General features: G+C 42.2%; 1 protein-coding gene across 3 annotated transcripts in view; it reads right to left on the bottom strand.

The window, feature by feature from the left end:
- Positions 1–13,681, bottom strand: part of LOC119026113 (diacylglycerol kinase beta) — a 121,333-nt gene that overhangs the window by 35,512 nt on the left and 72,140 nt on the right. For all 3 annotated transcript variants that reach the window (XM_037110228.1, XM_037110230.1, XM_037110229.1), the window contains one exon: positions 11,943–12,007. In XM_037110228.1, coding sequence (XP_036966123.1) covers positions 11,943–12,007 — 65 coding nt within the window. The remainder of the gene's footprint in view (positions 1–11,942; positions 12,008–13,681) is intronic.

Here is a 13,681-nt window from a genome sequence, read left to right as displayed (position 1 = left end):
GTGTGATTTGTTTAGGGTGCACTGAACACATATTGAAGCTGTCCGCTGCCTCGAGTCATCTCACATTTTGAATGTGACAGCTCATGACAGCTCGCGGCCATGTGACCACAGAGGTCAAAGCTCCATCGACGTACCCTAAAGCCTTAAAGTCGAGACGCTGGCAATGGCAGCATGGCTTGTTTGATACTGAACCGCAGAGAGTTAACCTCACCATCTGTCAGACAGGCGTTCTGCTGCTGTCCGCTCTTTCATCGAGACAACGCACACAGTCGCCTCAGTGCTCTCAGAGCTGAGTTGAAAAGTCAACATAGCCTCTGGAGGGGACACAGGGGGAACATTGCTGGTGGAGACTATAAGATCATTGTAAATATTATTGTGATTCACAATGTTCTGAGTAATGGCTCATTTCTGCCCTGCAGAGGATTTGTCAGAGGTGACCTGATGGACGCAGTTTTGTTCATGTCCTGATGTTATTTGTTGCAGTTTTGGGACTGGACAGTCTGAATAACAAAGAGAAATCCCTGCTTGAGCACCAACTTTGTGACTGAAGAGGACTGGAGCTAACTGTGGATTTCTGTCACAAAATGGTGACGAATCATTGCTTCAAAAAGCACTCTCATTCTTCCATACCTACAGCATTATCACCATCTACCCTCTACACCTCACAACAATACCCCTTTCACACTTCAGCCAATTGTACACATTCACATGCAAGTGGCATTCACTTCCACCAAATGGATACAATGGAAAAGTATTAACAAGCTAATGTCCTTAACTTCAACACACTTCAGAGTGTCATGGCCGACAGGGGGCAGATATTAGCGTGTAGACCCAAGTGTAGCTGGAGCTGAATGACAGTTGATGTCCCAGCTCTCCCTGTGTCCCTTCCAAGCTAACTATCCTAACTAAGCTAGCTAATGCTATTGGTGGGTGTAGTTCAGTAGAAAGAAAAAAGTTCCTATATGAAACTGCTCACAGTTTAGTAGGTCATTATTATTATTATTCTAGAAAGCGACCCTGCTGTTGAGTTTTTCAGACGTGTTTTTTGTCACTTTGAGTGCTACAAGTGGGGTGCCATCTCTGTCCATTACAGCAGAGAGAAAGCAGACATCTCTATGTCCCTTATACTCAGTGACTCACAACAGCCATGGCTCAGGGGGTAGAGCCAGCGTCTTGTTATCAGGTTACTGGTTCAATTGTACTGGTCTGTGTGTCGAAGTGTCCTTGGGTAAGATACTGAACCCCAAACTGCTCCTGATGTGCTGCTCGGCACCTTGTATGGCAGCCACCGCCATCAGTGTATGAACATATGTATGAATTACTATAAGTCGCTTTGGAAAAAAACGTCCGCTAAATGTAAATGTAAACCTAAGTAGATGGATCAATAAAATTACAGGTGAGAGGAAAAATATGGATTTTGTAACGTCAGATGAACAGCTGATTTTGCTGACTGAGTTTCTTAAAATTACCCCAGATGTTCATCACAAAGAACAAGAAACCTCTACCTCTACGCTATCAAACATCAAGTCGGCAAAGTGATCCCCCTCACCTCTCTATAACAGATGTGCTGATCAAAAAAAAAAAAAAAACAAAAACAGACGACCAGCATTATGTGAGTTTATCGGCATGTGGACATGCTGCTGATAGTGACAACACAGCTGTTGACACAACAGCTCAGTATCATGTGGGCATACCAGTGCCAAGCTTATGTGCCACCTTTTCACTGAGAAGAAGAAAAGTGACACGGCACATTTGACCTAAAGAAACCCTCTCACTGTTTGGAACACTGCTCTGTTATTCTTTTTAATCTCGCACATTAACATAATTGAGGAGATAACTCAAACAAAGCATTAAAGTCATCCCTAAATGTTTATCTCACTTGTAACTGAAATGTCTTAAGCCGCTCTACTTGTTCACATGTTTTTCTTCCTGCTAATTGTCTTTCTGTCCCTTGTTCTTTCTCTTTCACCTTAATACCTCCCCAGAAACCTCTGCCGCTGTCAAATCAGGGGATTATGAGCATATTTGAGATCACAATTAGGCACAGTTGCGATTCTCAACGAGGCGAGCTGCCTAACCTCATTAAGCTGCTTCCACTTGAGACGGCCTGGAAGAAATGCAATTAACTCGTGTTTTTTTTCCCTCTCTTATGGACAGAGAGTGCAACAGGGAGACCTTCATAAGCCTTTCCTCCATTATTCCCAGGTTTCTGCGCCAAAACTGGTGGCACACCGGTACAAAAGGATCTGAAATAATCTTTAAAAAGGGGGAATTTTTTTCACTTGTGACGAGGAGGACGGATGTTTTTTTTCTCCAGTTCAGGCAGTGTGTGCCGAGCCATGGGGCCGGGGCCGATAAGAGCACGGTTTAGTGTTTGACGGTGGACTTGCAAGAGCGAACTGCTGATACTCCAACGCAGCAGAGCACTTCGTTAATTCTTTTCAACTTGAATGAATACAGTTGGTTTGGGAGATAACTTCTCTCTGTAACACCTCAAAGAGAATTCAGAGACCTGCTGGAATCACATTTCAGCGGAGAGAGAGCAGAGATGGGCACTACAGTAAGAAGGTGGAAGGTGGAACCGTGTTGTTATGAAAACACTGCAGAGCTGGAGGGCTCCACTCTCTAGCTGGATACAGTATGTCTCACCCCTTCTACCCTGCCACCCCTCCCTTCAGATAAGCATCTGCTTTAATCCCCAATATGAGCAGTGGCCTTGTGACCCCACCAGCTCTTTCCTGCCCCCCCTTCTCATACATCTCGTGAAATCGGGAGGACGTAAGGTGACGAGTCAGTAGCATTAAACTGAAGAGGGTAAGTTTTCATGTCAGAGTGGAAAACAAACCCTTCAGCGACATTCTGCTGCAATACCAGAAGAAAAAAACAACTAAACTGATTAAGCAAACCCGTAAACAACGATTCATACAACATATCGTGCCTGGTCAGTGGCGAGTGTTTGTGTCAGCTATCTGGTCCCTTTTCTGTTTTCTTTTCCATTTGATTCTTTATTTATCAGTCTTTTCAGAATGTTTGTGTGCAGTAGCCCTCAGTCATTACCTCTGCCAAGGAGGTCATGTTTTCAACCTTCCATTCGTTTGTTGGTTAGTTGACTGGTTTGCTAGCACGACTACACAAAACCTACTGAATGTACTTCCACCATTAACAAGATCCCCATTAACTTCTGGAGCAGATTCTGATAAAGTGGTGGATCCAGGAATTTTCTCTTGCTTTCTTTAACATTTTGAGACGGGGCATTTTATTTTATTATCTTTTTTTTTTTTAACATTTTATTCATCTCTCATGGAATAATACATGAACCTTGATCCAAAAAATCTGGTGTATTTCGGTGGGTGGTAACTATGAGTGAGTACAATTGGACACTTATTCCAGATCTACAACAAAGGACATACAACTTTCCATCAGTACAAAGAAATGAGCATGTACATTAGTAAATACTGATGTGGGCAGAGAAGTCAAAAGAGGCACATTTCACTAGAAGTATCCTCTCACCGAGCTCGGGAATGTATATCAGGCTCTAGCCAGTGGAAACAGTAAGCTTTGTACAAACCTGATAACACACTCAGCACTTTAAATCATTTCCAATTCTGAGACAATTTTCCAATGGGCTAGGTGTTTATGTGGCTCAGGCTTTTATTCCCAGTTGTAAGAAAAGCTTTCAGAATTTGTGCCTCTGCATGCTTTTTCTCCATAGCAACATGGGTGCAACTGTGATTCAGTGTTGATATGATATGTTTATTGGAACATAACAGCACTATCTGCACCTTTATTGTAACATGGTGTGTAATAATACTGATTTATTGATGAGTGAATGTCTGGAAGGATGTTGTTAGTGGTTAAACATAGGAGAAGTACATTTTAAAGACATCTTATGGTCAGTCATTTTAAAGTAACATAATGGTGTCTCTGTCACAGCCACTCCAGCCCCACATCACTTGTTTCTGCACTGTGTAACTTCAGCGAGCAGGTAGCAACACATCACACACAGCACCAGCTATCAGTGTTGTGTTGAAACTGGATCATATAATGATGATATCAGATAATGTTTTTTCTTCTCTGTGACTTACGGAGTTTCTTGAAAGCAACCTGTAACTGCTGCCTACTGTAGCTACACATAAGCTCTGCTAGCTGATTCAGCTTGGAGTGATGGTGTTTACACTAATATCACAGCAGCTTTGGTAAGCAAAGGAGGTGGAGGTTTTCAGGTGGGGCACCAGAACCAGAGCCAGCGGAGCACCAACAGAACGAGGCACAGCGGCCTCTACGGACGTCACGATGGAGGTGAGGAGACCGAAGAAGATGATGACAGGGGAAGCTCAGAGGAGAAAAAGAGACAGTGACCGAGTAAGAGGCAAGAGTCAACCTCAGGCTGACTTTTAGTCGTAGGCCACGGCTTCACTAAAGAGACATTAGTAAGTGACATTAGCTGGCTTGCTTGGTTATTTGTATTGTTGTATGTTGTTGCACTAGCTTGATGTTTGGCTGTGGTTGCAACGCAGTTTGAACAGAGGGTTAGCAGGTAGCATGTTGTTGTCTCTGGTTCAGGTTATGCTAGCTTGCAGTGCAGTGACTCTTCTGAGCTGTGCGCATCATTTTGCTACGGCACGTCCAGTTTCGTTACAACATAATGCTGCTTTGATACTGATGAATGAAACACCGTAACAAAAGGAGCTAAGGGCTTGTAGCTTTCCACCTGAGGCAATGATTATGTGGTCCAACACATCACTCTGTGACATCAGCACAATTTCATTCATCTACATTGTTCATATTTGAAGGACCCTCTTCAAGCAGCATTCTGGGGACCTTGTAACATACTAAGAACAGCTTATTCATTCTATTCTAGAAATATATAAAATAAATATTTCTAATGAATATATGTCTGAGTTTGTATTATTGCCTTATTGACTGTTTTCGCCAAAACTGCATGGTGAATTACTTTAATCAGATTTTAAAATATTTTCAGTTTTTTATTTTTTGAGGAACAGCACTTTGTTCAGGATAAATTTAAAAAAACTGGGCAGTAATTATGACAGTCACTGAGCACCGCTTATGAGGACGATCCTACGAGCAGAGACAACAGTCACGGCGGTGTTTTGAGACAGGGGTCAGTAGGTGCTGGTATCTGATTTCTGCTAATCCAAGAGTCAGTGACCTGTTCTTTAGGCTCCACAAAGCAGCTTATGGAGAGAGCTAATGGTGACTGCATTTACAGTGGTGGTACATGGAAAGATTCTTATTTACTGCACGTCAACATATAATGCCAAACTTTATTCCTCTTTTTCTTCTTACTTATATTTCTACCATGCCAGTACAACTAAAACGATCATTTCATTCATCAACATATGGAACTACATTAGATGGGAGTTCATGACTCAGGGACAAAGAAAATGTTTTTTTCTGAAATCAGTAGTTATAAAGATGTCTTTTTTTTATCAAGGTCATGTTTATGCGCGTGTGTGTTTGCATCAGGCTATGACTCATGTGCACTTGTTCATGTGAACTGTATATGTGCGTGTTTTTATGACAAAAAAAGTCCCCAAAGTTATGCCGTGACTGTTTGCTTGCTGTTTGTATGTCCTTGTCTGTCAACAGGAAGCAGAGTGTGTGGAGAGATTTTCCCTTCCAGACACCATGAAAAATGCAGCAGAAGAGAGTTTACTGTCATCTCTGCCTCACCCTAATTTCAATATTCATGAGTGATACATCACAGCTTCATAATGATTCTTTTTTTTATTATGGTCTTGGTAGAGACTGGACAGGTGGAAATGACAGCAGGTTACAAAACAACTGACTGAAATCAACAAAGTGGTGAGGTGGCGTTGCAGCCTAATGAGAGGAGAGAGCAGCGGAGGAGACCCATGCCTTTTGACAGCAGTCAGACACACATAAGCAGGTCATCAAACTTAAAATTACAGCACAGAATGATATGTAAAAATGTTTTACTGATATATGGCTGATATGATGGACAGAGATTTTAGAGTTTTAACGGTCGGAAAATAAACTCTGTGCTTTTCGGTGGACAAACTTTGGAGCGGCGACACTTTGTTAAGGTCCATATTTGCATCAAGCTTAAGGCCCCCACACACCGCCCAGACTCAAACCAACAGCCAGCAGCCTTTATCCAACCACTCTGTTGCATCTTGTCTGACCTGTTTGGCAGAAAAGTTGCATTGAACACACCACGTCGACAGCTCCACAGTAACGTGTACGTTCCGCGCTTGAGCGAGATGCAATAAGTGGGTGCACTGCATTTAAATAGACATCATCAGTCAAGTCGAGTTGAAAAGAGCTCCTGGTCATTGCCATGCTATCATTTTTGAAACGTCACACTCGCCGATACTTCCAGAGTGCCCTCATGCTGTTTGAAATCACACACTGGTGGCGGAACTTTGTTGCCGTTGTTTGGTTCATAATGACAAATCAAAAGGAGGCTCTTTGCTGCAGCAGTATTGCGTAATCTCTGCTTGAATAGGACTACACGCTTTAGGCCTAGAGAAACTGGATCTTGAAAGGCTACGATCAGGAATGTGGACGGATGTATAGATCTTTAGATAGAATGGTCTGCACAAATGAAGATTTGAGGCCAAAACCAGAAGACAAAGATGCAATTCTAATCTGATCCTTGTCCCCCTGTCCTCTCAGGCACAGCCACACACAGATGCATAGAAAGACAGCATTGTCTCTGCAAGAAGTGATTAGCACCTGGGCTCTGGGCTCCTTAAGGTCTGGCTACTGTGACCATTAGGTGCTGGTGGAGCTCCACAGGATCAGGTGTCAGAAGTCACACATCCCCCCTGTCCAACTGTGGGTGGGTGGGTGACAATGGTGGAGGGGGGGGCTGTATGTGCTAGTCAACAAGCGGGGGATGGTGTGCGGCGTGAGAGAGACACATGAAGACGATGTTGGCTTACGAGTCATGGGGAGGACAATAAAGCACTGAGCTAAGTGCTACACGAGGCTACGGGCCTCTTTCACCAGGTCAGAGGTGGTTTATCATCTGCTCACCCATTCACACTCTTCACACTAACTCCTTTCAACTCAAAGTGTTGTAAAAGGACGGATATTTAGCTTGCCAAAACATCAATCAGGCAACAAGAGAACAGTTGCAGTTGTCCGTCAGCTGTCTGTTACTGTGCGGAAGAACCAAAGAAGAAAACTCTCGGAGGAACAATAACCTCCAGTGTTGGCTTAGTGTAAATAGTGCACATTACGCTGTTGGTATCATTGTGTGTAGTGGTGAGTGTCAGTAGAGTTCATGTTTTTCCAAACGCTCACTTGGAGCTACAGCTGGAATGGAGCCATGAGTGGCTCACTCAGTGAAGGAGGGATCCATCAGTAGAATAGAGATGGTAAGAACCATCGCAGATCAAAAGTGAAGCACATTTTTCAGAAAATAACTCTAGCTTTATATATAACTGTGTTTAACTGCTGAGCGTCCGTGTGCTGAAAATGTTCTGATCTCCACATACACACTTTATATCTTTAAACTCTGGCTCGTGCATGAAAGAGAGGGCCCTCAGGGAACAGAGGTATCTCCCTCTTATATTTTATCACCCGCCCTTCCTTCTGCCTGTGAGATGGAAGAGATGGAAACCCAAGCATTAATTATTGAATTTCAAAGAGTAAACAATCCATCTCTCTCCTACTCTCCCAGCCCCTCCTCCTTTATTTCACCGCATGTAGACTAATTATGTGTGGAGGAAAAGCAGCAGCACACATGTTGTCATCATGCAAACAACATGACACACCAGATAAACATACAGAGGGCCAGTTCCCATGTGACTCAGTGTGGAATTCAAAACAAGTCTTTATTCTTTACTGAATAGTTCCACAAAGTGCAAGGACACACACATGTGCCAGGTGGGGGGTGGGTGACTTCAAACCGTCAGAGCCACACCCTCACTGATTTGTACTCATGGGTCCTAAAAATACAAAGAAACTCTTCAGACACCCTTAAAAAAATGCTCAGTTTTGTGAGTTGGAGAATCTTGATAGAGTTTGTGAAGTAAAAAAGGGAACCTAGGCTTCTTTTGTGAAGGTACCCGAGTCAAACCTTCATATAAAAGCATAATTACGAGGAAAAAAGCACTTTTAAGATTTACCGTATTTTCATTTTTGGGTCGAATTCATTTTCAATGGGAGTGCTTGGGGCACTTTAGCGATAGCATTAAAATCTCTATTTTTAAAACACTAAGAGGGCTCAACACAACATTAAACTTTGCTCGTAGTATCACCAGGGTCTCCACACATGAACACGAGCATTGAGAACATTGTTTGTGTACACAGAGTTCACTAAAACCTTTTTGAACAACTCATGTTAGCAGCAGCTTGCTCCACTAGCCGCCATCCTGCCAGCCGAGAAGTATCGATTTCCGAATGCGACTTAACATGGAGGACAGTTAAGGTGCTCTTTCATCGTAATTATGCTTTTATACGAAGGTTTGACTCGGGCACATTCACAAAAAAGCCTTGGTTGCATTTTACGGAGAGTTTCGCTTTAACTTTGCATACAGATCAGGGGCGTGAGATCCGACCAGAAGTGATGAGTCGAGGTGCATTCTAATGCCAGGTGTGAACTGACAGACTCAGAGCTGTCCAGTTGTGATCAGATCACTCAGGACAAACGCCAACAAAGGGTATTAACAGGCTCAAACACACAGTGTGCAATACACACAGAATAGCTTCTAAGCAAATGATTGGTGTGCAAGCATCCCTATTGCTGACACCAAAGCTTTGCACAGAGTTTCACACTGAGACACTTGAGAACATGAACACGGTCATAAACACACCAATTGTTTGTTCACACACACACACACACACACACACACACACACACACACACACACACACACCTCAGCCTGAAGCTCCAGCAAAGACAACAGGCTGTGCCACATAAGTCAGCCAACAGTGATTCACCTCAGGGCTACAGTACGTCTCCACAGAGGCTATGTGCATGCTGCTGCTGTTTGTTCTCCACTGTCACACATCAAGGCTGTGTTTCCCCTCACATCTCATATTTGTGGATGGTGTTGGTTTTGGGCTGAAGGTGGATAACGTTTCTATTTCAAGGCTGCTGATTGTTGACGTGCTCAAAAAATCTCATGAATAGACTAAAACTAACAGCCGCTGTTTTGTCACTTAATAGTTCCATAAAGTCACACATTTCAAAAAGTTCCACAGTGTCCATCCATGTTGGCTGTAATTAAGGAAAAGAGCAATGGCTGCATGGTAGCTCAGCGGTTTTCAGACTTTAGTGCGCACCTAAATTCATGTCTGTGAAAAGTAGCCCCTATAACATACAATTTGGTGAATATTTCTCAGAGTGAAAAGATGAAGAAGAAAGACAGTGAAAGTGAAAGAAAATGTTTCATGATTTAACCTGAAACTTTCCAAAACAGGATAAAGGCAGCAACCAGGGTTGGAATTTTGTCATTTTAGGGGCAAGGCCATTTTGTCTTCACTTTCTTTTTTTTTTAGGGGCACCAAGGCCACATGACAGGGCACAAAGGCCATTGAGTAAAATTCTGTGATTTACCTTTCAGATTGATACCATAACATCCTAATTTATAATAAGACATAGATTATGTATTAAGACATTTTTAATACCAATATCAAGTTCATGTTACATTAGAAAACAGCTTTTTTCAAGTAGGGTTAGGGTTGGGTGATTTTGTTGACACTACGCTGAGAATATTAGTGAAGGTATTGAATATTTCTCCCAGTAGAAATTCCCCAAAATTATAGCAAAGCACATTTTTTCCAAACAAACAGTTATATAATAACCAGCAGGACACCACTTATGTGTGGAGTAATTGTGGTGACACTACACTGAATAATAGTGAAGTTACTGAATATTTTTTGTAGTTTCGCTTTTTGGTGTTGCACTTTGTAGACGGCCCCTGCGCCCTCATCTCACAGACGGCTGACCATAGAGACCAGTGTTAATGTCCAGCCCAGAGGACCACTCATTTGATGAAAATATGGTTGTAGCTCGTTGTCTACCTTGCTATGGTAGGAAAGAGCCGTCGTTTGTGTTTGTTATTGATCTGGGAAGTCTGAATCTGTGACTATATTTCCAGCTTTACCAAACTAAATCCTACCATATAAGTCAGTTACATATCATGTCAAAACTGGCTGAGCTCACTTGCATACCTGTGCTCTAAGTGCCTTTCTTCTGGTTTGAGATGCTGCTTCTGTTTGAGAGGCTTTCACATGTGATCATCGATGTGAAGTTGAGACTCCAACTGCGCAAACCGCAAACTCACTGAAGTTCTATTAAAGGCAAGCCCACTACTCTGCACTGGCGTTGTTGACTCTGCAAACTTGGACAGGGCCAGGGGCACAAAGGCCACTGTGGCCGTATGATGATTTTTTTTTTTTTTTTTTCATGGGGAATCAAGGCCGAAGTGTGGGAAATTCTCACCCTGGCAGCAACACTCATTAAGACCCCACAGGTCACAAAATTAAAATGAGATGAAGTGCTCTGCACAGGAAAGCGATCCATTTTCCACCTTGTTATCCTCCTTCACACTGGCTGTCAATCAGGGCCTGTGATGTGTCACACTCAAATAATTATCACCACCTGCGAGCACTGTGAACAGCGAGATACTGGTGTTCCCTGGAAGGTTTTTTAAGTATAGAAATTGCCTCTGTGATGGGGAAGTGTACATAGTGCTGATACAGTAAATTAAAAACTTAAAAGTGTCTGTCATCCTGTCTGTCCTACTGACTGAAAAAACAGCGTCTGTCCACAGCAGCAGAGCCAGGCGGCTCCCGAATTTAAATGGCGGTGATTAAGTGATGTGATTTTGAGCAAAAACTTTAACTCCCCATGTCTTTGTCACCTTCCACCATTGTGTTGTTGTAGTTACTGTCTCTGGCAAATTGTATTGAAAAAAATCACCTTGACTGTGAGCAATCCTGACTTCAGTGAACTTTCCTCCAGAAAACATCATCCCTCCCTGTGCATGAGAGTCCAGATTACAGAGTCCAGTTTACTGATGGCGATCATGTAATTATGCAATTTAGAGCAAAAAATGTAACTTTGTCACATTCCACGATACATAATGGGTCAAGATCTCAATCACAACACTTTATAATAGCATCCATATGTATATAACAGTCGGCCCATACATGCACACATACACACGGATGTCAGTTTATGATGTGTACTGTCATGCCTCTTTAGGTTTCACTGTGCCGACATGCTGTATGAAACAACACACTGGAGGAGCTTTATGCCAGAGCTGCTTCATCACTGAGGTATTTGTTCTCATCTGACTCTGAATACTCTTTCTGTTGATCTCTATATAACCATTAATAAGCATCTTCAGAATAGCATCTTCAAATAGCCTGCCATCTGAAGATACCTTCCCTGCTATCAGAATGACTCGAACCTTCATTTACTTCATAACTACAACATAACCTTCGTTCTCTTCTCCTGCATCGTGGCAGCACTATTTCAGATGACCGCCACATTTCTCTTTTCAAAATTAATTGAGATATTCACCTGAAGAAACAAACAAAACAATTATCTGAAAACTAACAGTCTTCATGTCACTTATGTTCAACTGTGGAGCCACTGCTCCAGGCGAGTTGGACTTGGGCTTCACATACTCTATCATAACTCAGGTCAGTTTTAACACAACGCAGCATTGTCAATATATTGATTCCACTATGCAGGCAGGTTTTGTCCACCATCGATTGCCGTTGACTGTGGCTCGGTGTAATATTGAGTTTCCAGATGAAAGTGCAGGGTCACTAGTTGGTTGTGAGGTTGCCTATTAGCTAATGGTATTGAGACAGTTAGTCTTTTTGACTGGCAAACCATCATGTGAAATACCACTATCCCTCCTCTCATTGACTGCTCAGGGTCAGTGTGTTTTACTCCTTGCAGCTTTTTGCAAAACATTGCATACTCTCACCTGCTGTTGAACTTCTCAGGGTGCTTTTCCCGCATCAGATGAAAGCGATGTGCGATGGAGGCATCCTGTATGAGACAGTAAAAGACACAACATTACCTGGGGGAAAACCTAAACATTATCACAGCTTGCTGTAGGTACAAACGCTGAGACTGTGCCAACATTAAAAGAGGGGAAATTAGGGAAATGATGGTGTTTGTCTCGATGCCAATTAATGCTCTTTGCATCTGTGTGTTCCTGCAAGGATCCACATGACTCCAATATTATCATCTGCCGGTGTCTGAGAGTCCTGGTTGGTGTGCGCCGTCAAATTTTGAACTTTATCTGCCCTTTACTGGTGTATATTGGATGTACTTACAGGACACATCACAACAAAGGCCAATGAGGCAAAGGGAAGCCTCAGATGGATTTTAAAGAAGCCCAGTAATAGATAATTGTTATTTGGAGGTGTAACAAAGGTAAACATCAAATGTATTTTGCCTTAAAGAGTTACTTCTTAATTACAGCAAAGCAATAGTGACGGACATTTCATCTCAACCAGGTTACTACGCTGACAAGAGGGAACTGTTTGAGCTTACTTATCATTCTGAAGGAAACACTGTTTGCACAGTAATAAAACAACACACACACACACACACACACACACACACACACACACACACATATATATATATATATATATATATATATATATATATATATATATATATATACACACATTTTTAATAAAATCTAATTTAATTAGTTCATTAATCAGGAAAAATAAATACCTTTAAAAAAAATAGTTTTTGAACTCTACTAAGTATATAGGTATGTAGTAACATATCAAGTAACACAAGTGTGTGTGGCACTAGCTTTTTCCACCTTCTACGTTGCATTCTAGTCCACAATTTGAGGCTAACCAACAGTAATTTGGCCAAATCTACTATAATCAGACCCAAAAAGTGAATAGTCCTAAGGCTGGTTGGCAGTGTAAAACACTAAATAGACTAGAGCTAAAGGTCACAAGTTTATCCGAGCATGGCTAAGGCTTGAACTGTTCCACCCCTCCCCATGTGTTTAACCTCTGACCTCTGGGGCAGAGGTGAATGCAATCCTGATCAGTCACAAGAGCAGCCCCAGTGTGACCTCATACCACCAGGAGGTCACTCTGTCAGAACAGCATTATCGATCTTAAACCATGCAGGCATTTTTGTGTTATTATCCTGATTCATCCATCACAGAAATGCTTGTCAGTCACAGCACCTATAATAGTTCCTTATGTTAAATGACAGAGGTCTCACACTAAGATGTTCAAGTTGCTTTCATGGTATTTAACAAATCAAATTAATTTAGATGTAGAATTTGGACTTAAAGCATCTTTCAGACAGGCACCTCACTAAGTGTTGGCTATTGTCCTCCAGTAGGGCTAAAGTCTGAACTGAATGCTGTTATTTTATCATACAGGCTACAGTAGCACAATAACAAACTGGCTTACATAGCTCACACACAACATACTTGGTCAAATTAAACAGAGCAGCCTTAGTTTGACCATGAGTCTGAAAAGAGCTGCGTCATCTCCACTGAGGCCTCAGGATGTGATCTGTCTGTCACAGATAAACAGCAACTGTACAGAAGTGCACAATAAGCTCTACATATATAGCGTCAGAGAATATATCGACCATATGTCTGAGGAAACATTGCTAACGCAGATGTAATACCTTCATATGTCTGATGTGATGGAGATGTTACGCAGCACCAGA

Source organism: Acanthopagrus latus, chromosome 9 (assembly GCF_904848185.1).
Source record: "Acanthopagrus latus isolate v.2019 chromosome 9, fAcaLat1.1, whole genome shotgun sequence".
Taxonomy (NCBI): domain Eukaryota; kingdom Metazoa; phylum Chordata; class Actinopteri; order Spariformes; family Sparidae; genus Acanthopagrus; species Acanthopagrus latus.
Note: the sequence above shows the minus strand (reverse complement) of the source record. Positions and strands in the feature narration are given on the sequence as shown.